Source organism: Mustela erminea, chromosome 14, assembly GCF_009829155.1.
Source record: "Mustela erminea isolate mMusErm1 chromosome 14, mMusErm1.Pri, whole genome shotgun sequence".
Lineage (NCBI taxonomy): Eukaryota > Metazoa > Chordata > Mammalia > Carnivora > Mustelidae > Mustela > Mustela erminea.
Window position 1 is genome coordinate 57,771,041 of NC_045627.1, and position 23,417 is coordinate 57,794,457.

Genomic DNA, 23,417 nt, shown 5'->3' on the forward strand with positions numbered 1-23,417 from the left:
AGCATGGTATAGTGAAAATGCCAGTGTTTTGGAATTGAGGCCTAGGTTGCATCTGTGCCTCTCTATGAGACTTTGGGCAGATCACTTAACCTTTTGGGCTTTTGTTTACTTATTTAAAATGGAAATAATTATGCTTGCAGAGTTATGAAGATCAGAGACAAAGTATATATGGCATGAATATATGCTTGATTGCTTTCATTGTGGTGTATATCCCTTCAGTTTTACCCTTTGGTAATGTGTCATGATTGTGGTTATATCTTTGTGAGGAATCTAGATACTTTTTTTTTTTTTAAAGATTTCATTTATTTATTTGACAGGGATAGAAATCACAAGTAGGCAGAGAGGCAGGCAGAGAGAGAGAGAGAAGGAAGCAGGCTCCCTGCTGAGCAGAGAGCCCGATGCGGGACTCGATCCCAGGACCCTGAAATCATGACCTGCATGGAAGGCAGAGGCTTAACCCACTGAGCCACCGAGGCGCCCAGAATCTAGATACTTTTAACTTCCATTCCACTTGGGTGAACAAACATATAAAGGGATTTTTAGACATATAAAGGGATGAACAGACATAGAAAGGGATTTTTAGTTTTCTTCATGGTATAGTTCCTGTTCCAGAATACATGAGATGTGACACTTTTTTAATCCTGAGACAAAGCAAGCAGCATGCAGTTCTTTCCATTGCTAAATGGGGCCTTTTTTACATTAAACAGAGAATGGATCTCTAAAGCATGTCCTGAATTAAGGAGTGCTTATTCTCTTTACTTAAAACAGTCCTGCAAATACATTGTTAAGGTGCCATATATAATACAACAGCAGTAATTTAGAGCTTGTTTCATTGTTCTCTCTCCTGCCTCCCGGATTTCTTCTACTCTGATGCACCCGTTTTCATCAAAGTGGTCTCTTAAGACAGGAGCCTACCATCTCCCCCACCTTTCTAATAATCCAAATAGACACCTGTATTTGAATCTGTAAAGATAGACTTTACTGCCAGTTGTTTTATTAGATAGCCATACATATCTTATTTGGTAAATTTATGTGCTACTGAGAGACTATTTTATTGATAATTAAAGTTTCTTCCCCTTTAAAAAAATACTTTAAAAAAATAATCAGTGGATGACTCACAAATGAGCCCTATAAAATGAGGTTACATTTATCATCCATCCTTTTCTAACTGGTTTATAATATCTATATAGTATTTATGTAATAGGTTTATCTTAAAACCTGCCCCAACCATGTTGGTCTTCTTATTGTCCATGACCATATGCTCACTTCTGTCTCTAAGCTTGTTTATGCTGTTTTTCTTATTTAGAATACCCTTTTTATTCCCAGTTCACCTTGAATTCTCATTCTTTTTTCATGAAACATCTCAGCTCTTTCATCCTGTGTTTCTTACTATCATCATCACATTTCTGTATTACGGTGTCTGACATCTTTTCTTGGCACTTAGGGTATTCCTTGTGGCATCAGATAACAAATATACTTAGTTGATACTCAAGTTGATTTAAGAGGAGACATTAAGGCTATACATTTATGTTAAAGAATAAGTAATATTCTTTGGATTCATCTAGTTCTTTTTTCTTATCTTCATTTTATAGTAATAGTGGTTTGTTCCTTTAACTTCTGAGCCAGTTTTGATAATTCCCAGATTTCCGTTTACTTTATAAAGTAATGTGCTCCATCTTGGCAGCTGGGAAGGTGTGGAAGTAAACAGTGTGTATATCAGCCAGCAGGAGGCATTTAGAGAAGCTAGTGAGGGGCACCTGGGTGGCTCAGTCAGTTAAGCATCTGCCTTTGGCTCAGGTCATGATCTTGGGGTCTTACTCACCAGGGAGTCTGCTTGTCTCTCTCCCTCTGGCCCTTCCCTCACAACACATGCTTGCTTTCTCCTCTCTCTCTCATAAATGGGTAAAACTTTAAAAAAAGAAAAGAAAAGCTAGTAGAAAGAAAAGACAGTGGAAGAAAATGAATTGAGAGGACTTAAAGGAGTATCTTAAGCAATGGTGGTGGCCTGTTGAAAAATTTGGGGGGATGATTAGGAATCCAGGACTTTTTCAACTGAATAAGAGGGTGCCAGGCAGGATTGCTATATGTGCAAAAAAAAAAAATTTTTTTAAAAGATTTTATTTATTTATTTGACAGACAGAGATCACAAGTAGGCAGAGAGGCAGGCAGGGAGAGAGAGGAGGAAGCAGGCTCCCCGCTGAGCAGAGAGCCCGATTCGGGGCTTGATCGGCCTGAGCCAAAGGCAGAGGCTTTAACCCGCTGAGCCACCCAGGCACCCCTATATGTGCAAATTTAAGTAACAAAGTGTATCCATAAAATCTAGCTAGGCATAGATGTAAAGTTGACACCACCTTTCTCTTCTTTATCAGTGCCATTACTGCTATGTTCATTTGGTCAATTGGAGAGGTGCAGAGGGAGAGAGAGAAACTTCAGTAGGCTCCACACTCAGCACAGAGTGGGATCCCCCCAAACCCCCTCCCTCCCAGGGGCTTGCTGTCAAAACCTAGAGAACATGACCTGAGGTGAAATTAAGAGTCAGAAGCTTAACTGCTGCCAGGCAATTCTTAAGCAGTTTCATGATAACTTGTTTAATCCTTTACAGTAAGGGATCTTAACATTAAACCTTTTTTATGCAGAGAACTCTTTTGGCAGACTGTGGGTTCCTGTGGGTTCCTGCTCAGAATGTTTTGAAAGAATGAAACAAAATAATATAGTATCAGAAATGAAACCAGTTATGTTGAACTGTAGCAAATCGACATTAAAAATCTGACGTAGTAATATGAGCTTTAACAGCTTAAAATACAAGCTCTGTTGGTTGGTCTGAGAACTAAATTTAAATTAGCAATGAGCTAAATGTTCTTTTGAGATATGCACATCTAGCTATAAAGTAATATGAAAATTTCTGGTCACTGTACTAATTTCTAGTTGCTGTACTGCTAGTATTACTCTGGTTTGCTTACATTTATCATTGGAAGAAATTAAATTTTATTTAGAGGTTAGCAAAAACCATATGTAATTTCTTTCCCCATCCAAATTTGCCAAACTCCGTAAATTTTCATGGACCCCAGATTAAGAACCCCTGCTTTATAATACAAGAGATTACACCTATAGTAAGTGATGAGCAGGAATTTGAACTCCAGCAGTCTGGCTCCAAAGTTCAGGTTCTTTACTCAGAACATCCTGAAATCACGTAGTCTTTCCCCCAAATTTAGCTAGCTCTTCCCGGTGTGTGTGTGGGGGGGCTGCTTAAGCATTTTACTTACTATTTAAATTAAAAACAAAATAATTTTATAAGTTTACATTGAGTGTAAAATGGAATTTTATTTCTGTATTATGGTAAGTCGAGGAGATTTACAAAGGAAATAAAGAAGGAAAAAGAAAAGAAGGATGGCTAGAGCAGATTCTCCAACTTGAGGTATTGTGATCACTTATCAGCAGGTGGTCAAAAAATAAAATGTCAACAGTTCCTAAAAAAAATCAAAAATAGAAATACCAGATATAATCCATAGTGCCACTTCTGGTTGTACATACCTCAAAAAATTGAAAGCAGTAGCTCAAAGAAATGTTTGTATACCCATGTTCATAGCAGCTAAATATGGAAGCAACCCAAGTATCTGTTGACCAGTGAACAGATAAGCATAATGGAATATTATTCAGCTTTAAAAAGGAAGGATATAAAATAAATAAATAAATAAATAAATAAATAAATAAATAAAAAGGAAGGATATTCTGCAATATGCTACAACTTGGATAAACCTTGAGGACAATATGCTAAGTGAAATAAGCCAGTCACAAGACAAATACTGGATGATTCCATTTATATGAGGTACTTAGAATAGTCAAAACCATAAAGACATTCTAATGGTGGTCAAGGGGAAGAGAGTGGGGAGTTGTTTAACAGGTACAGAATTTCAGTTTTATAAGATGAAAAGAGCTAGAAGATGGGTGGATATGATGATTGCACAATATTGTGAATGTATTTTTTCTTAAGATTTTATTTATTTGACAGAGAAAAGAAGAGAGAGCACAAGTAGGGGGAGTGGCAGAGGGAGAGGGAGAAACAGACTCCCTGTTGAGCAGGGAGCCCAATGAGGGACTTGATCCCAGGACTCTGAGATCATGACCTAAGCCGAAGGCAGATGTTTAACCTACAGAGCCACCCAGGCACCTAAACATATCTAATACCACTAAACTATACACTTAAAAATGGTTAAGATGTAAATTTTATATGTATTTTACCACACTAAGAAAGAAAAATAATTAAGCTTTTTTTGGGGGGGAGAACAAAATTTTAAAATGTAATTTCAAGTCCTACTCCCAAAAGTTTCTGATTCTGTATGGTCTTCAGTAGGACCAGAGAATTTGCATTTCTAATAAGTTCTCAGATGACGTTTGTGCATCACATTGAGCAGATTGGAGTATGGAAGGGGGACCGGGGATCACTTAAAGAGAAACTTAGAGTTTGGTCAGAAATTATAACCTCTGGGGTGCCTGGGTGGCTCAGTGGATTAAAGCCTCTGCCTTCAGCTCAGGTCATGATCTCAGGGTCCTGGGATCGAGCCCCGCATCGGGCTCTCTGCTCTGTGGGGAGCCTGCTTCCTCTTCTCTCTCTGCCTGCCTCTCTGCCTACTTGTGATCTCTGTCTGTCAAATAAATAAGTAAAATCTTTTTTTTTTATTATTTTTTTTAATCTTTTTTTTTTAAGATTTTATTTATTTATTTGACAGAGAGAGATCACAAGTAGGCAGAGAGGCAGGCAGAGAGAGAGAGAGGAGGAAGCAGACTCCCTGCTGAGCAGAGAGCCCGATGCGGGACTCGATCCCAGGACTCTGAGATCATGACCTGAGCCGAAGGCAGCGGCTTAGCCCACTGAGCCACCCAGGCGCCCTAAATAAGTAAAATCTTAAAAAAAAAAATTACAACCTCTTCTTGAGTATGGACTATGAAACGTTTTTAGCTTTGTTCTTTGAAATGGGAAACAGCCAGTTATTCTCACTTATTAGGATATTCAGAATACATCCCATAAATTACAACATTAAAATTATAGTAACTTGACGGGACGCCTGGGTGGCTCAGTTGGTTAAGCAGCTGCCTTCGGCTCAGGTCATGATCCCAGCGTCCTGGGATCGAGTCCCACATCGGGCTCCTTGCTCAGCAGGGAGCCTGCTTCTCCCTCTGCCTCTGCCTGCCATTCTGTCTGTCTGTGCTTGCTCTCTCCCCCTCTCTCTCTGAGGGGGAGAATAAAATCTAAAAAAAAAAAAAATATATATATATATATATATAATCTAAAAATTTATAATTATAAAATTATAAAATCTAAAAAAAAATTATAGTAACTTGAATTAAAGTGGAATTGTTATATTGACCCTAAAATGCAAATATTATGGCATCATCAGTAAAAATCTTTAATTTCAAAATGTTAGGGTTTATCTTTGTTGTTTGTTTTTATCTAAGAAAAGCTTGAAGACTCAAAGTACTTGCAGTGGGAATTAGGTTTATTTAAGACTTTTCTGTCCAAGTTCTAGTCAATAGGAAACAAAGCTGTTGACAAAAAATACTGTGTGTACTTATAAAAGCTGTTCGGAGTTCACATCATATGATTGTTCTGGGGCTGTCTCTTATATCTAGTTTTTCACACTCTATCAAGTTTGGGTTGTACATGGTGGGGAATGTGCCCCAAACTGACTAAACTTGAAAAGAAAAAAAAAGAAACAAGTATAGGTTTATGTAAGTGAACAGTGCAGAAGTATATTTAGCTTTAAGCACAGCTTGATCCATGTCTCAAAACAATCAGTTTCTATCTTTCAGCTTCCTCTGGGTTCTTTAGGCTCCACATGGTGGTTCTCCTGGCAGTAATAGCCTTACACTTTCGTTTAGCTTCACACTTTTTCCTTCAAGCTCATTAGAAAAAAGAATGTCTGTTTACCAGCTTTCCCAGCAAAAATTCCAAGATTCATTCTGGTAAAACCAGCTTCATGGGCCAAATCTTCAATCACTGTAATTTGGGGGTGGGATATGCCCTTAAACCAATCTAAGGATTACTTTTCCTGGAGCTGGGGATGGAGGAGGACTAACTGCCTAAACCATATACAAGACTGATATTAGAGGGAAGGGTGGTTTTTCCATAAAAAGCATGGGATACTGTTTGTTCTTAGAAGGGAAGAGAAATCGTGGTGTTCATTAAACCCCAAGTTTCTTCTCTGTCCTCCATTATGAGATCTTGAAAAACTGTAAACCCATCATTTCCAGTCACCTTTTTCTCTCTAAAAGGAGGGAAGCGGGGAATTAGGGAATAAATAGCCCAAATAGATGGCACCAACAGGGGAGTAGGGTATGGGGAAGGAAAGAGGGAGAGCATAATTATAAGGCCTTCTCAGCTGATGTCCCTGGTCATTCTCTCAGAAGTTTTTAAAAAATGAGGGAAGAAAGGATTCATAAACATATATATTTGTTCCCTCCCCTGTTTTCCAGCCCTGAAGACTAATAACTCTGTCTTATACGCTCTTTGCCTAAAAATATTTATTTGACCATTTTTATATACTTTAAATTAATTTGCCATGTGCTTGGCCCTTTTATCAAAGACTAACGTTCTTTACATATTAGGTAGATTAAACTCATTTATCTAGTAAGGTTGTAACGCGTTAATAAATTCTTTAAAACTTAACATTTTCTGTACTGACACTTATATTTTTTAAAAAAATAGCAGTTATTTCTAACTTAAACACATCCAGTAAACGTCTCCTTCATACGTTTTTTATAAGATTTTTATTTATTTTATTATTTATTTTGAGAGAGCGAGAGAGACAGATTGAGAGAGAGCATGAGAGGGAAGGTCAGAGGGAGAAGCAGACTCCCCAGAGAGCTGGGAGCCCGATGCAGGACTCAATCCCAGGACTCTGGGACGGTGACCTGAGCCGAAGGCAGTTGTTCAACCAACTGAGCCACCCAGGCGCCCTCCTTCATACATTTTGCTTTCACCAACCTCTACTTTTTTTTTTCCACCTGCCATTTTTCTTTTTCTTTTTTTTAAAGAATTTATTTCATTATTAGAGAGGACCTGTGAGCCAGTGGGAGGAAGGGCAGAGGGGAGGAAGAGGGATAAGCAGAGTTGATGCTGAGCATGGAGCCCTACACAGGGCTCTATCTTACAACCCTAAGATCTCAACCTGAGCCCAAACCAGGAGTGGGATGCTTAACCGAATGAGCCACCCAGGTACCCCTCACCTGCCAGTTTTCTATACCAGCTGTTCTCAGACTTTACCTCAGGATCACCTTCACAGAAATCAAGGCACTCCTCCAGAGTTTGTGATTCACTAGCTCTGGGGTTGAATTAGAGAATTGCAGAATACCAACTGATGCTGAAGCTGCTGGTCCAGGAAACATTGTTTCAAGAATCTCTGTCATCAGGGGCGCCTGGGTGGCTCAGTGGGTTAAAGCCTCTGCTTTCGGCTCAGGTCATGATCCCAGGGTCCTGGGATCCAGCCCCGCATCGGGCTCTCTGCTCTGCGGGGAGCCTGCTTCCTCCTCTCTCTCTGCCTGCCTCTCTGCCTACTTGTGATCTCTGTCTGTCAAATAAATAAATAAAATCTTAAAAAAAAAAAAATCTCTGTAATCACCTGTCCCTGACTCTGCTCATTTCTATCACTCCTCTCTGAAGCCTTCTCTAGTCTATCCAAATTGATCCCTCAACTTCTTAAAATGGATATACCTATGGTAATTTCACTGGATCCTTAAATCTGTTATCTCCTAGATGTGGCCCTAATTAAGTTACAGGATTTTCCAAATAGATACAATGATCCATTTATTTTATTTGTGCAACAACATGGACCCAGTGAATAGTCAGTAAATGTTGCTGGCAACATGTGTACTATTAGAAAATTCTATTACATATTTATCATATCTAAACTGTAATTTTTAGATGAAGTAATTTGGTGTTGTCAGAAGTTTAATATTTGATCTCAAATGACTGTCATCAGATTAACGTGTCATGACGAATAAAGAGAAAATGGATGTGGTAAATTGGTGGATTTGAGAATATTGCTATCAATAAGGTTTCTTTTAATATTTCTTCTGTAAGATAATTTCAGTTAATCTGTAATGAGCGTTAGCTTCAAAACCCAAATTTGTAAACTGTATACTGTCACTGTGAATCAAACAATGAAAGCAAGGTTATTTGTATTAGCCTTTTTTTTTTTAAAGATTTTACTTATTTGACAAATACAGTGAGAGAGGGAACACAAGCCATGGGAGAGGGAGAAGAGGGAGAAGCAGGCTTCCTGCTTAGCAGGGAGACTGATGGGGGCCTCAATCCTAGGACCCTGGGATCATGACCTGAGCAGAAGGGAGACACTTAAGAACTGAGCCACCCAGGTGCCTTGTATTAGCACTTCTTATTGGACTTAACTCCTAGTAAGTTTCCATAAAAATCATATGGAAAATAAATAACCATTCAACTATCTTACCTGCCGTAGTTGTGAAATTAGAAGAAATACCTAAAATGCTTTAAATGTCAGTTGAGTACCTTCTAAAAAGTAAAACTATAAAAAGCGTTCAGGGGTATACTGATGTTACCTTTGAAATGCATCAAAAAAGAAAATAGGGGCGCCTGGGTGGCTCAGTGGATTGAGCCGCTGCCTTTGGCTCAGGTCATGATCTCAGGGTCCTGGGATCGAGTCCCGCATCGGGCTCTCTGCTCGGCAGGGAGCCTGCTTCCCTCTCTCTCTCTCTCTCTGCCTGCCTCTCCGTCTACTTGTGATTTCTCTCTGTCAAATAAATAAATTAAATCTTTTAAAAAAAAAAAAAAAAAAAGAAAATGGATTGATGAAAGAATATGTAGTAAAGTACATACAAAGCAAAATGACAAGAATTACAGAATTTTAATATTGAGAATACGGGTAGTCACTGAACATGCTTTCAGCTTTTTTTTTTGAAAGTTTGAAATTTTTCATAATAAAATTTTGCGAAAAATAACCTTAATACTGACTAGAATTTATGGGGAATATAGCTTTACAAGTATTTGCATTAGGTTGAAATATGAAACTGCCATTTACATAGGTTAAAAACAGACAAATACAGGCAATTTCATTTGGTTCAACCTAGTTAAAGTTATTCTGAGTAGATATATTTTTACAGTTAATTTTTTTCCTGATGACTAAAATTATCTTTATTCAGTTCACCTTAATACTGACTAGTAATGCTAACCTAGACGTACTTAGCTACATATGCTCATTGTTGAAATGAAAAACTTAGAACCTAGAAAGTGTCTAGGTATTCTGCTTATATATTGTTGCCAAAACTATGTATCTCATATCCCAAAGGTATACAAATACACTTACAAAATTACCTCATTTGTGGGTCACATATATACTAAGACTTAAGTTAACTAAATCTGTTTGCTCTCTACTTTGCCAATTCAAGTTTTGTGGATATCTTCATAGATTATTTAGTTATATACCAGTCATACCATGGATGGTGATGATGGTTGCACAACAATATGAATGCACTTCATGCTACTGAACTACTCTTAAAAATGGTTAAAGTAGTAAATTTTAAGATTTAAAAGATGAAGAGGAGGAGGGGACACTTGGATAACCATAGGATAGTATGAGAGCCCAGACAGCTTGGCTGAGGTGGGTCAGAGTGCTAAAGAAACCTACCTACCTACCTACCTACCTGCCTACCTACTGTCTTTACCTAAGTCATATGAAACCTGACTGAATTTGAAAGCTGAGTAATTCACAATTTTGGATGTTGTTACTATGAATTCAGTTAAGCTTTTTTCCCTGTTCTGATGGGAAAATCTTAGTTGGAACACACAATTAAAATTTATGTTGTTCAGGGCGCCTGGGTGGCGTTAAGCCGCTGGGTTAAGTGGGTTAAGCCGCTGCCTTCGGCTCAGGTCATGATCTCAGGGTCCTGGGATCGAGTCCTGCATCGGGCTCTCTGCTCAGCAGGGAGCCTGTGCCCTCTCTCTCTCTCTGCCTGCCTCTCCGTCTACTTGTGATTTCTCTCTGTCAAATAAATAAATAAAATCTTTAAAAAAAAAATTTATGTTGTTCTACAAGGAGTGGAGACTTGGAGTATCTATAGTACCTGATTATATAGTCTTTCCCATTGAGCATAGTTAAGCTGGTTGTTGTGACAGAAGCCACTTACCTAATTAAATGAAAAATACACAGTAGGTAGCAGGCTTTAATTAGCAGTTTCCAGTTGTACAAACTTTAATAGAGGGGAGAGTGAATGGTCTCACTGAGTTAAATTGGATTTGCCCTAGTGGAGATTAGTGTCATACCTTTTGTCACTTGGGAGAAAAAAATAAAGAATTGGAACTTAATCCCACAAGAACAATTTAGACTTCATGAGGCACTTTTTTTTTTTTCTTTTAGGGTTTCCTGGGTGGCTCAGGACTTGATTTCATCTTAGGTCGTGATCTCAGGGTTGTGGGATCAAGTCCCTCATCGGGATCTGTGCTCAGTAGGGAGTCTGCTGGAGATTCTCTTTCTCTGGGAGGGGGAAGGAGAATGAGTGTGTGTACAGGTGGGAGGGGGGTGGAAAGAGGAAGAGGGAAAGCATCTTAAGCAAACTTCCCACTGAGCACTGAGCCAAATCAAGAGTTAGATGGTTAACCAACTGAACCATCCAGGCGTCCCTATGAAGTACTCTTTTTTTTTTTTCCTATGAAGTACTCTTAAAAGCAAAATGGGAAATGTTTTAAAATTAACCATCTCAATAGAATTTTAATATAAGCAGTGAAGATTTTTAATATAAGAGTTGAGACTTCTAGATTTCAAATATAATATAATTCCACAGAAAAGGATAACCACTCATACCTGTAATGGAAACATTCAGGCCCAAATGTACCATAGCACTATACTAAAATAGTTGATCCTGATGTCTTCATTCCTTCCCTTTGTGCTCTTTTCAAAAACTTAATAATCTTTCTCTCTTCTCATATTTACACTTTACCAGAAAGAGAAATGTTTTTTTTTCCTCAGTTGAAAATGGAATAAGACCATAGTGAAATTATTTGTGTGGTTGAAAATGGAATGAGACCATAGTGAAATTATTTGTGTAATACTTGAGTTTTCCACATTGAAGAGGTTAAGAAGTTAATGCATTGAAATGGGGAAAATTCTGAATTTCACATATTCCTATGCTTACCATTCCTCAAAGAATGATTAGGTCTTATAAAACAAAAGCAGCTTGAGGGTTGTCATTTTGGGCTCTGATTCATAAGAGAGTGAAGAATTATTAGAAAGATGGAGGAAATTACATAAAAGCAAAATTCAGAAAACAATAGATTCTGCAGAAGAATACCAGAAAAAGCAGAAAAAGAAGAAACTGCTCTATTGGAAATGTATTGATTGTTTTGCCTTCTTGGTATTTAAATGTAAAGTAGAGTTTCTATAATATAAAATAGTAGGCTCATCCCATTAAGTTAGAGCTACAGTGGAAAGAAGACTGGGGTCTTAAAAGTAACATCAGTATTTCTCTTTTAATTTACAGAAGTTGCTGGGTGTGTTTTGCCACTGATGAAGACGATAGAACAGCTGAATGGGTGAGACCATGCAGGTGCAGAGGATCTACAAAATGGGTTCACCAGGCTTGTCTGCAGCGCTGGGTAGATGAAAAACAAAGAGGAAACAGTACAGCCAGAGTGGCATGTCCTCAGTGCAATGCTGAATACTTAATAGTTTTTCCAAAGTTGGGTAAGCACCTTAAAAACAACAGATATGTGTGATGTTATTTTACATAACTATGGTCTCAGATTTATTTTAAAGAGACTCATCTGTTTGCTTCTTTGTAAATTTCTCTTTTTCTGTTTTCTCTCTAATTGTTATTTTTTTAACAGTTTACATTATCTTTAATATATCCTCAAATCCACCCATTTGTGTGTTAAATGTTTTTATTTTGGTTGAGTGGCTAAGAAACTTGGACATCTGATTCAGTGGATAAAATAAAAAAACAAAGCTATAATAAAAAAGCTGACCAAAAGAGCCTTATTCTGTGGCAACCATTGATGTAGGAGAAAGAAAACAACAATGTGTTCTTCTGATATTTATTCTTAATTCTTCTATTAAGGAATAAAAGTAGGAAAGTTAAAGACTTAATAGTGTTAATCTCATCTTTGGAATCCAATTTATGTGGTTGTCCTTCATGAAAACTGCTTTCTTCTTTCAGCAACTTGGCAGGCAAGGAATAACCAAAGATATTTTAGAATGGGGCTAGCATTAAAAAAAAAGTAGAGCACACTGTTTAAAGGAAGCTGTAACTAAGAATGATACTTAGTTACCGTCTTCTATTATAGCCATGTGATTATGAACTGGTGTCTGTTTGGTGTTTATGCCATACCAGTTGTTAAATATTTTTAATGCCACCCTTGACTGTAATCAAGAGATCTTTGAAGGCACTTTGGTTTCTGGGAAGGTCAAAGAATGACTTTCATAGGGAAGAGAGTTCAAGGAGAAATTTGAAATAATTATTAGATGTGGGTTTTCTAAGTGCTATACTGAAATGAGCCCTCTTTTTAAAAAAAAAAAAAAAGCTACATAAATGCAGATAATGAAGTGCTTTTCTAATGTGAGACAGTTAATAATAAGGGCAAACAAAATTTCCTTTGTTGTCCATATTTCTCTAGCATAATTCATAAGGAATATGAAGGAAGAAATAATAGCTTCTTAGGAAAGTAGAGAAAGTACTATTTCTCAAATATTTAGAATTTGTGGACCACATGATGGGTCTTCATGTACACCACGGATTTTAGATAAAGACAAAGTAATCCAAAAGTTGACCCTTGAACAACATAGTGGTTAGGGACACTGATGACCCCCCCGACCCGCCCACACAGTTAAAATTTCACCTACAGCGGGTTGCCTGGATGGCTCAGTTAAGCATCTGACTCTTGATTTCCACTCAAGTCATCCTCTCAGGGTTGTGAAATTGAGCCCTTTGTCTGCTCCATGCTGAGCAGGGAGCCTTTTTGAGATTCTCTCCACCCTCTGCCCCTCCCCACTTGTGTGGGCTCACTGTCTCTTAAAAAATAAAAATATTAAAAATTCACCTATAGTTTTTGACCCCCCTAAAACTTATCTACTAATAGCCTTACCACTAATATAAATGTTGATTCATACATAGTTTATATATTATATTATGATATACTGTATTCTTACAATAAGGTAAGCTAGAAAAATGAAAATGTTAAAATCATAAGAGAGGGGCCCCTGGGTGGCTCAGTCAGTTAAGTGTCTGCCTTTGGCTCAAATCATGATCTCAGGGTCCTGGGATTGAGCCCCACATCAGGCTCCCTATTCGGCAGGGATTCTGCTGCTTCCTCTCCCTCTCTCCCCTGCTCCTGCTCTTGCTCATGCTCTCTCTCCCTCTCAAGTATAATAAAATCTTTTTTAAAAATCATAAGAGAAAATACATTTATAGCTCTGTACTGATTTTTTAAAAAAGATTTTATTTATTCATTTATTTGTCAGAGAGAGAGCAAGCGAGCACACGAGCAGGCAGAGTGGCAGGCAGAGGCTGAGAGAGAAGCAGGCTCCCTGCCAAGCAAGGAGCCTGATGCGGGACTCGATGCCAGGACCCTGGGATCATGACCTGAGCCGAAGGCAGTGGCTTAACCGACTGAGCCACCCAGGCATCCCAATAGTACGATACTGATTTTATTTTTTTAAAAATCCACATATAAGTAGAGCCACACATATCAAACCATGTTGTCGAAGAGTCAACTATAATATTAAAGCAGTATTCTAAATAATTTAAACATGAGGAAAAGCAATTACTGCTGCATTCTTTTACCACACTGATACCTAGCTCATTAAAGTCAAAGGTTTCCTATTTAACTGCTTCTTTTCCTACCCTTTAATTCCACTGATAATTCAACTTTTCAGCTGTAGGTTTTTGAGAATAGCAGCAAGTACAAGATGATTAGACGTTTTATATGTTTAAATGGATGCATACAGAAATTACTGCAAGAATTCTCACTGAAAATTACATACATTGTTAGATGAGGCACTGAGTTGACAAATGAATTGCACTCAACAGTGAGGCTGAATATTTCATTTTGGAAGATGGCAGTGGGTAAATCTGTCCTTTTGGTTTTCAGTTCTAGGAAATAAATTTTTAGGTTTAGTGTGGTATTATGATTTTTAGATATACCTAATACTAAGACATTGGGGTTTTTGTTTTTGTTTTTAGCAAGGGAAGAAAATGGGTTGGTGTTGAAAAGGTCAGACTATTTGATTAAGCCATTTATATCATGATTTGGTCTTTATATTTTATCTTTTTTTTTTTTTTAAGATTTTATTCATTTTAGAGAATGTGCATGTGCTTGTGAGCAGGGAGGAGGGACAGAGGGAGGAGGGGGAGAATCTTAGGCAGACTCCACACCCATCATGGAGCCCGACACAGGGCTCTATCTTACAAACCTGAGATCATGCCTGAGCCGAAATGAAGATTCAGATGCTTAACCAACTGAGCCTCGTAGGCATCCCTTCCAGGCAGTTTTTAACACTGACTCAAGAACACAAAACTTATTGTCAAATGCCAGCTGTTGTCTGTAGATGAAACCATGTGTGAGTTAGCTTTCAGGTACTATACTCTTTCTTACAACACAAATGGCTAGTGCTCTTGGCCCTGATCCCAGTATACCTTTTCAAATCAAGTTCAAAAGTAATTGTTGGTTAAAAGGAAATCCCTTCTCTATAGCATGTTTTCACTGATGATCAGTTAAAAGTTGCATGTATTTCTTGATTTACAAATTATGTAAATGCCAAGAGTTGATTCATACTCCTAGACATAGGATGTACTGCGATGTCATTTGATGATAGACTTTTGCCAGCAGATTGTTCTCTTTTAGCATATTCATGATTAATTTTGCACTGGCCATTTATACCTGTTTTTTTAAAAATAAGTTGAAGCTTCTTTGACTCAGTTTTTAATCTTTGTTTTCAGACAAAATTCATAATTCAGGCTTTGATTGCAGGCTGGAGTGGTTGAAAATTATGTGAACGCTTCAGTGGCTTGTCCCTGTTTTATAAGATTTCAGTCCCTGTTTAATAATGTGTTACAGTACAGTAGGAACAAGGAGGTGCAAACTAATCCTAATTCACTGGTCACAGCCCATTTCTAGATCACACTATTTTCACTCGGATACACCATTTATCATTTAAGACGTTCTGAATTAAAAGTGTTCCTAGAACTTTCAGTCTTCAGTGAACATTTGAGGCATTGATTATCTTTCTTAAGTTTAGGATTTAACACATGATAGTATTAACAAAATATGTGTTTAACCAATGTAAACAACTCACATGATGTGAAGGTTTATTGGCTGAAACAGAGTCCCCTGTTAACTATTCTTGTAGAGTTATGTGTGACCCTGGAAACATAACAATTAACTTAAAAGGATTTTCTGGAAATTCATTATTTTACTTTTCAAATTTGGGAAATGTTTGTGATCAACATTTTTATTACGTTTTCATCAAATTGTTTGTAGAGCAGTTACTAGATTGCCAGGGACTACCTTTGGTCTCCAGACAACACATGAGAGACACTGGCTAAACAAAGGAATACAAGATAAGAGCATATCCAGAGAGGAAGAGGTGATGGTTAACATACAGTGGGATGATCTCTGTGTAGCAAGTATTTTAAGTTTTACATGGATTTAAACTCAGTCTGGTTTAGTAGCTGCCAAATCTGCGTCTTTTCTAGTACTTAATAGGGTCAGAACGGAGGGGTAGTGTGTGTTAATTATTGATAGGGAATATATTGTGCTCAGTTAGGAAAAACTTAGTGGACTCTTCAGATTTTCATTCTTCTCACTTTGTCACCCATCTTAGGGTTTGTTTTCTTCTTTCTGCTAGTGAATTAGGCCAGTTGCATGTATGCAACTAATTAAAAAACTCAGTGTCCTCTAAGGACCAGCAGCATTGGAATCATCTGAGAACTGTTAGGAATGAAAAACTTTAACCCCTCCTCCCATCCCCTGTTTAAATCAAAATCTGTATTTTTGTGAGATCATCAGATAAGTTATATACATGTTAAATTTAAGAAGCATTGCTTTAAAACATGAAGAGAATACCATCTGGAAAACATATGTCTTTTATTAAAAATAAAGCATTTTCATGAAGTTTAAGATCAGGTAGTAGCCTTGGTTAACCAAACGGAAGAATTCAAAGGAGAAAGTCTCAAGGACAGAGTAGCAGGGACTGATTCCCATTAGCTTTTTTTCTTTAATTTCTTTCAGCCATATTTTGTAGTTTTCAATGTGTAGGTCTTTTGCTTTGTTAAATTTATTCCTAAGTATTTCACTTTTTTTCTACTTTTTGTAAATGGATTTTTTTCATAATTTTATTTTTAGATTGCTTTATTATGAGTATATACTACACAATTGATTTTTGTTTTTTACTTTTTTATTTTTAATTTATTTTTTATTTTTTTAATTTTAATTTTTTATTTTTTATAAACATATATTTTTATCCCCAGGGGTATGATTTTTGTATTTTAAAGGTTTTTTTTTTTTTTTAAAGATTTTATTTATTCATTTTACAGAGAGAGATCACAAGTAGACTGAGAGGCAGGCAGAGAGAGAGAGGGAAGCAGGCTCCCCGCTGAGCAGAGAGCCCGATGCGGGACTCGATCCCAGGACCCTGGGATCATGACCTGAGCCGAAGGCAGCAGCTTAACCTACTGAGCCACCCAGGCGCCCCTGATTTTTGTATTTTAATCTCATGTCCTGAAACTATGCTGAACTCTTTTAATGGTTCTGATAGTTTTTAAGGATTTTCTATATACAGGATCATGTTATCTGTCAATGTAGTTTTACTTCCTCTTTCCTGGTCTTGATGCTTTTATTTCATTCTCTTGCCTAATTGCTCTGGCTGTAACCACCAGTACATCAATGGAAGTAGTTAAGACAGACATCCTTGTCTTTTTTTTTTTTTTTTTAAGATTTTATTTATTTATTTGACAGAGAGAGATCACAGTAGACAGAGAGGCAGGCAGAGAGAGAGAGAGAGAGAGGGAAGCAGGCTCCCTGCTGAGCAGAGAGCCCGATGCGGGACTCGATCCCAGGACCCTGAGATCATGACCTGAGCCGAAGGCAGCGGCTTAACCCACTGAGCCACCCAGGTGCCCCCCTTGTCTTATTTTTAATCTTAGGAGAAAAACTGTCATTTGCTATTATGTTATCTCTGAGTTTTTGATATGGCTTTTATCAGGTTGAGAATGTTTCCTTTGTTACTCTTTTGTTGAATGTTTTTACATACAAGAATAAATACTTTTTCTCAATCTATTGAGATGATCATGTGGTTTTTGTTCATTATTATGGTGTGTTACACTGATTTTCATATGTTAAACCAACTTTACATTTATGGGACACATTCCATTTAATCATGGTATTTAATACATTTTAGATGTTGCTGGATTTGGTTTGCTAGTACTTTGTTGAGGATTTTTCTGTCGGTAGTCATAGTGGATATTGGCCAGTGGTTTTCTTGTGATTTCTTTCACTGGTTTTGGTATTGGGGTAATAACTGGCCTCATAGATTGAGTTGGGAAGTGATCTGTCTTCTTTTTTTTTTTTTGGAAAGAGTTTGTAAATGATTGGTTGTTAATTCTTTAAATGTTTGGTGGCATTGAAGCTGTATGGTCCTGGTATTATAGGAAATTTTTGGAGTAATTATTCAATCTTTTTACTTGTTATAAAGGTCTGTTCAGATTTTCTGTTACTTCTTGAGTCAGTTTCAGTAGTTTGTGTCTTTTCACAAATTTGCTGATTTCATCTAGATTATCTAATTTGCTGGCCTATGATTGTAGTAGTCCCTTATAATCCTTTTTATTCCTATATGGTTAGTATTAATTTGCCCACTTTCATTCATAATTTTAGTAATTTGAATCTTTTTTTTTTCTTTTTTCTTGGTCAGTCTAGCTAAAGGTTTGTCAGTTTTGATCTTTTTAAAGACCCAAATTTTGGCTTCATTGATTTTTTTTCTTCATTTTTCCATTTTATATTTCATTTATTTCCACACTGGTCTTTATTATTTCCTTCTTTCTGCTTGGTTTAGATTTAGTTTGCTTTTCTTTTCTAGTTTCCTAAGGTAGAAGGTTAGGTTATTGGTTTGAGTTTTTGTTTTTTTTAGTAGACTTTTAAAAAATATATTTTATTAATTTATGACAGAGAGAGATAGCAAGAGAGGGAACACAGCATGGGAGATCTGAAGACAGAGAAGCAGGCTCAGGGAGCCTGATATGGGGCTCAATCCCAGGTCACTGGGATCATGACCTGAGCTGAAGGCAGACGCTTAACAACTGAGCCACCCAGGTGCCCAATTTTTAGTTTTTAGAGCAGTTTTAGGTTCACAGCAAAATTGAGAGGAAGGTACAGAAATAGCCTGTATAGTCCCTGCTTAATCATATGCATAGCCTTCTCCATTATCAACATCCTTCACGAAAGTGATAGATTTGTCATAATTGATGAACTTATGTTGACACGTCATTATCATCCAAAGTCCGTAGTTTACATTAGGATTCAATCGTTGGTTGTATATTCTATGGATATAGACAAATGTATAATGACATAATCCACCATTATAGTATAACACATAGTATTTTTATTCCACTGAAAATCCTCTGCGCTCCACATATTCATCCCTATGAATGACCTGTCAACCTAACCCTTCCTAACCCCTGTCAACCACTGATCTTTGTACTATGTAACCCCTGTCAACCACTTTGTACTATCTTTGTACTATCTCCATATTTTTGCCTTTTTCAGAATGCTATATAATTGTAATTATACAAAATGCAGTGTTTTCAGATTGGGGCTTTTTTCACTTAGTAATATATGTATGTATATAAAATATTTATAGAATTTCTCCATGTCTTTCATGCCTTGATAGTTCATTTCGTTTTAACACTGAGGAATCTTCCACTCTCTGGATATACAGTTTATTTATCCATTCACCTTCTAAAGGACATCTTCTTTCCAAGTTTTTGTGTAGACATGGATTTTCATTTTTTTTTAGGTAAATACCAAGAAGCATAATTGCTAGATCATGTGGTAAGAGTATGTTTAGTTTTATAAGAAACTGCCAAACTGTCTTTCAAGGTGGCTGAAATTTTGCCTTCCCACAGCAGTGAATTCCTCTTCTGCATCCTTGTCAGCATTTGGTGTTGTCAGTGTTTTGGATTTTAGCTATTCTAATAGAGGTTTTCGTGATATCTCATTGTTTCAATTGACAGTTCCCTAATGGCAAATGTAGAGCATCTTTTCATGTGTTTATTTGTAATTTGATGTCTTTGGTGAAGTGTCTGTTAGATCTTTTGATAATTTTAATAATCAGATTGTTTTCTTACTCTTGAGTTTTAAGTGTTCTGTATATTGTGGATCAAATTCCTTTAACAGATTGTCTTTTGCAAATGTTTGTTCTCAGTCTGTAAGTTGTCTTTTCATTCTCTTGCTCATCTTTTTTAATGAAGTCACTTACTTCATTCTTCTAAACGCTGCTGAGATTTCTTTGACCTGTTAATTTAGAAGTGTGTTTAATTTTCACATACTTGTAGATTTGCCAGATGTCCTTCTGTTACTGATTCCTAATTTTATTCCATTGTGATCCAAGACCATTCTTTGATTTCTATCTTTTTAAATGTATTAAGGCTTGTTTTGTGGCCTAACATGGTTTAGTCTGACAAATGTTCTACATACACTTGAGAAAAATGAGTATTCTGTAAATATCTAGTTGGTTTATAGTGTTTTCAAACTTTCTCTATTTCCTTGTTGATCTTTTACCTATCCTTCATTGAAAGTACAATATTGAAGTCTCCAAATATTGTTGAATTGTCTGTTTCTCCAGTTCTGTCCATTTTTGCTTCATTTATGGGCTTTATTGTTAGCTGCATATGTGTTCTTAATTGCTAATTAAGCAGTTCTTAATTGTTCTTAATTGCTCATAGGTCATCCTTTTTGCCATTATAAAATGCCTTTAAAAAAAAAAAAGATTTTATTTATTTATTTGAGAGAGAGAGCATGAGTGGGGAGCAGAGGGAGAGGGAGAAGCAAACTCTGCTGAGGCAGGGAGCCTGACGTGGGGCTCAATCCCAGCACTCCAAGATGTGACCTGAGCCGAAGACAGTTAACTGACTGAACCACCCAGGTGCTCCGAACTGTCCTTTATTTCTAAGATTTTTTGTCTTAAAGTTGATTTTAACTGATATTAATGTAGCCACTTGTGCTCTTTTATGTCTTCATAGACTATTGGTGTATTCTTAGATTACTTTTTTTTTTTTTTTTTTTTTTTTGGAAGTAGGCTCAAACTCAACAGCCCTGAGATTAAAAGTCACATGTTCTACCAGCTGAGCTAGTCAGGTGCCCCCTTAGATTACTTTCAAGTTAAATTTTTCTATTACAATTTTGATTTTATTTCTTGTTATTCTCAAGTAAACATTAATTCAAACTTCTGTGTAAAGTTGAAGATAACCATCACCCTCAAAAACTGGTTATCAGGGGTGCGTAGCTGGCTCAGTCAGTAGAACATGTGACTCTTGATCTTGGGGTGGTAAGTTAGGGCCCCACCCTGGGTATAGAGGTTACTTAAAAATAAAAAATCTTAAAAATAAAAAAAGTGGTTATCAAATGTTGAGTGTAAAACTTAGAAGAGAAAAATACTCACTAGGTTAAGAGGAGTGACTCCTGGGAGAAATCTTCCCTAGAGAATCTAGCAAATAAAATTTATTTTGTAATTTTATCTCTTTTTTTTTTTGTAATGTTATATTTTTTTTAAATAATGCTAACAGTGATATCAATAGCTATTATTTATTAACAGGCTCCTCCTATTTGCCAGATACTATGTGGGTCACTTTGCCTATGCTATTTTATTTAAACCTCTCAAAAGCTCTGCACGGTTAGATACTGTCCTTATTTTACAGATAAGAAAACAGATTCAGTAAATTTATTTAATGGAATCCCATGGGCTTCTAGCAAGTAAGTGAAGGAGCCAGGATTTTAAACTGCTGAATTTCTTGTTACTGTCACTCAGTGAGTCAGCTGCCTGGCCACATATAGATAAGAAGTAGTTTCCAGGTACTGTAAGAATTAATAGGGATGTTGTGAATTTGAATTTTTTTGAGATACTGTTAGTAAATTATGTGTATGATTATAAATAAAATTTTTCAGTGATTTGATGCTATTAGAATTGAAGGAGAGACATGGCCAAGAAGCAAAATGTTTTCTAGGGGCTTGCACCAACAAATGGTCTTTTCTCTATTTTGTTTGTGTCCATATTTGCCCTGCTGGACATGGCTAGGAATAGCAAATGTTCGAAAGAGAAGATGCCACAACTACATTATCTCTTAGTATTATTTTTGTCTCTCTTTTTTTTTTTTTTTAGATTTTATTTATTTATTTGACAGAGAGAAATCACAAGTAGACGGAGAGGCAGGCAGAGAGAGAGGGAAGCAGGCTTACTGCTGAGCAGAGAGCCCGATGCGGGACTCGATCCCAGGACCCTGAGATCATGACCTGAGCCGAAGGCAGCGGCCCAACCCACTGAGCCATCCAGTGTTTGAGTTTACTTTATATATTTTTCCCTCTAGATAATACATTCACATGGACCAATTTCAAAAGATATTGAATATATCAGGGTGTTCAATGAAAGTCTTTTTACCATGTCCACCAGCTATAATGCTAAGTAAGTTTCTTACTTGGAGGCAACCATTGTTAGAGGTTTCATTGTTTTATTCCAGGATGTTTCTCTTTTTCTCCCCCCTGTTCTTTTTTCCCTCTTCTCTCTCCCAAACCCTGAAAAGCTATAAATATTAGGGTAGAGTTAAAGGAATAAATAAGGGACAGGAAAATACCCAGCAATCAGCAACTGTATGAAATCATTTCCATTCCTAGGCCTGAAAATGCATGGGAAGGGATCTATTAACAGAACTTGACAAAAGCTTTATTAGCAGGAGAGAGGCTGTTTAACAGGGTCTGTGGTTTTAGAGAAAGAAATCCCAACTACCTATAGTGAGGGAACCCAGGTGGATGGAGGGGACACTTTTACCACCCTCTGATTATCTAGCCATCCCATTCATTGTTTGAACACATCAGAAGCTAGAGGGCAAGGTTGCCTGGAAGACACATGTTAGGCAAATTGTGCACAAAGCAGGATAGAGAAAGACAAGCAGTAAACCTGGAGAAGCAAGCAAGGTATTGAGCACAACTAGGTTATATGTCAAAATACTACAGACAAGTATACCATAGATCATGTTCTATATTTGCTTTTTTTTCCCCGCAGCAATATATAGTAGATACCATTTTATATTAGTGTAAAAAGAGCTTTTTTTCTTTATAGTTACATAATATTCCATTACACAGATGTATCATTCTTTTTTATTTTTTTTTAATTAAAGATTTTATTTATTCATTTGACAGAGATCACAAATAGGCAGAGAGGCAGGCAGAGGGAGGAGGAAGTAGGCTCCCTGCTGAGCAGAGAGCCTAATGCGGGGCTCAATCCCAGGACTCCAGGATCATGACCTGAGCCGAAGGCAGAGGCTTTAACCCACTGAGCCACTCAGGTGCCCCTGTATCATTATTTCTGTAACCAGTCTTGTTAATGGTCATAAAGGCTGTTTCTAATCTTTCGCTACTACAAACAGTGCTGTCAAAAACAACTGTGTAAAATAATTTTATGCACATGCACAAATATATATTTAAGATAAATGCCTGGAGTAGAATTCCTGGGTCAAAGAGTGTGTGCATTTATAACATTAATAGATATCATCAGATTGGCTATTGTAGAGATTATACCTATTTAATCTTCCCAATAGTGTATTGGCGTGCCTGCTTTTCCATTGCCTTTGCCAGCATGCTGCATCAATATATAGAACTAATTCTATCTACTGCCTTAACATTGATCAAAGCTCAGAAGAGTGAATGTTCACTCAGGTTTTTTTTCTCTGTTATTATAAAATATTTGTTGAAAAAGAATATATCATAACTACATATGAGGAATAAAGACTAATAAACCATCACTTGCTGACCTACCCTTTCGGTTAGAAGTGAGTTCAATAATTTATCATTAAGTAATGACTATTTTATCCACAATAATACTTTTTTGTCTTAAACTTGTATATAATATAGATGCAATAATATAGAATGGACATAATATAGCTACACCATCTTTTAAAAATTTTTTTTAAGATTTTATTTATTTATTAGCACAAGCAGAGGGAGGAGGAGAGGGAGAAGCAGGCGTCCTGCTGAACAGGGAGCCTAATGTGGGATTTGATCCCAGGACTCTGCGATCATGACCTGAGCCAAAGGTTAAGTGGATGCTTATCTGGCTGAGCCACCCAGGCTCCTCTACCCCATCTTTTTATTTTTTTTATATTTTCATTTTTTACAAAAAGATTTTATTTATTTA

General features: G+C 36.8%; 1 protein-coding gene across 1 annotated transcript in view; it reads left to right on the plus strand.

Annotated features, from left to right (window-relative positions):
* Positions 1–23,417, plus strand: part of MARCHF5 (membrane associated ring-CH-type finger 5) — a 53,663-nt gene that overhangs the window by 8,295 nt on the left and 21,951 nt on the right. Inside the window, exon 2 of the mRNA XM_032313594.1 lies at positions 11,506–11,708. Coding sequence (XP_032169485.1) covers positions 11,506–11,708 — 203 coding nt within the window. The remainder of the gene's footprint in view (positions 1–11,505; positions 11,709–23,417) is intronic.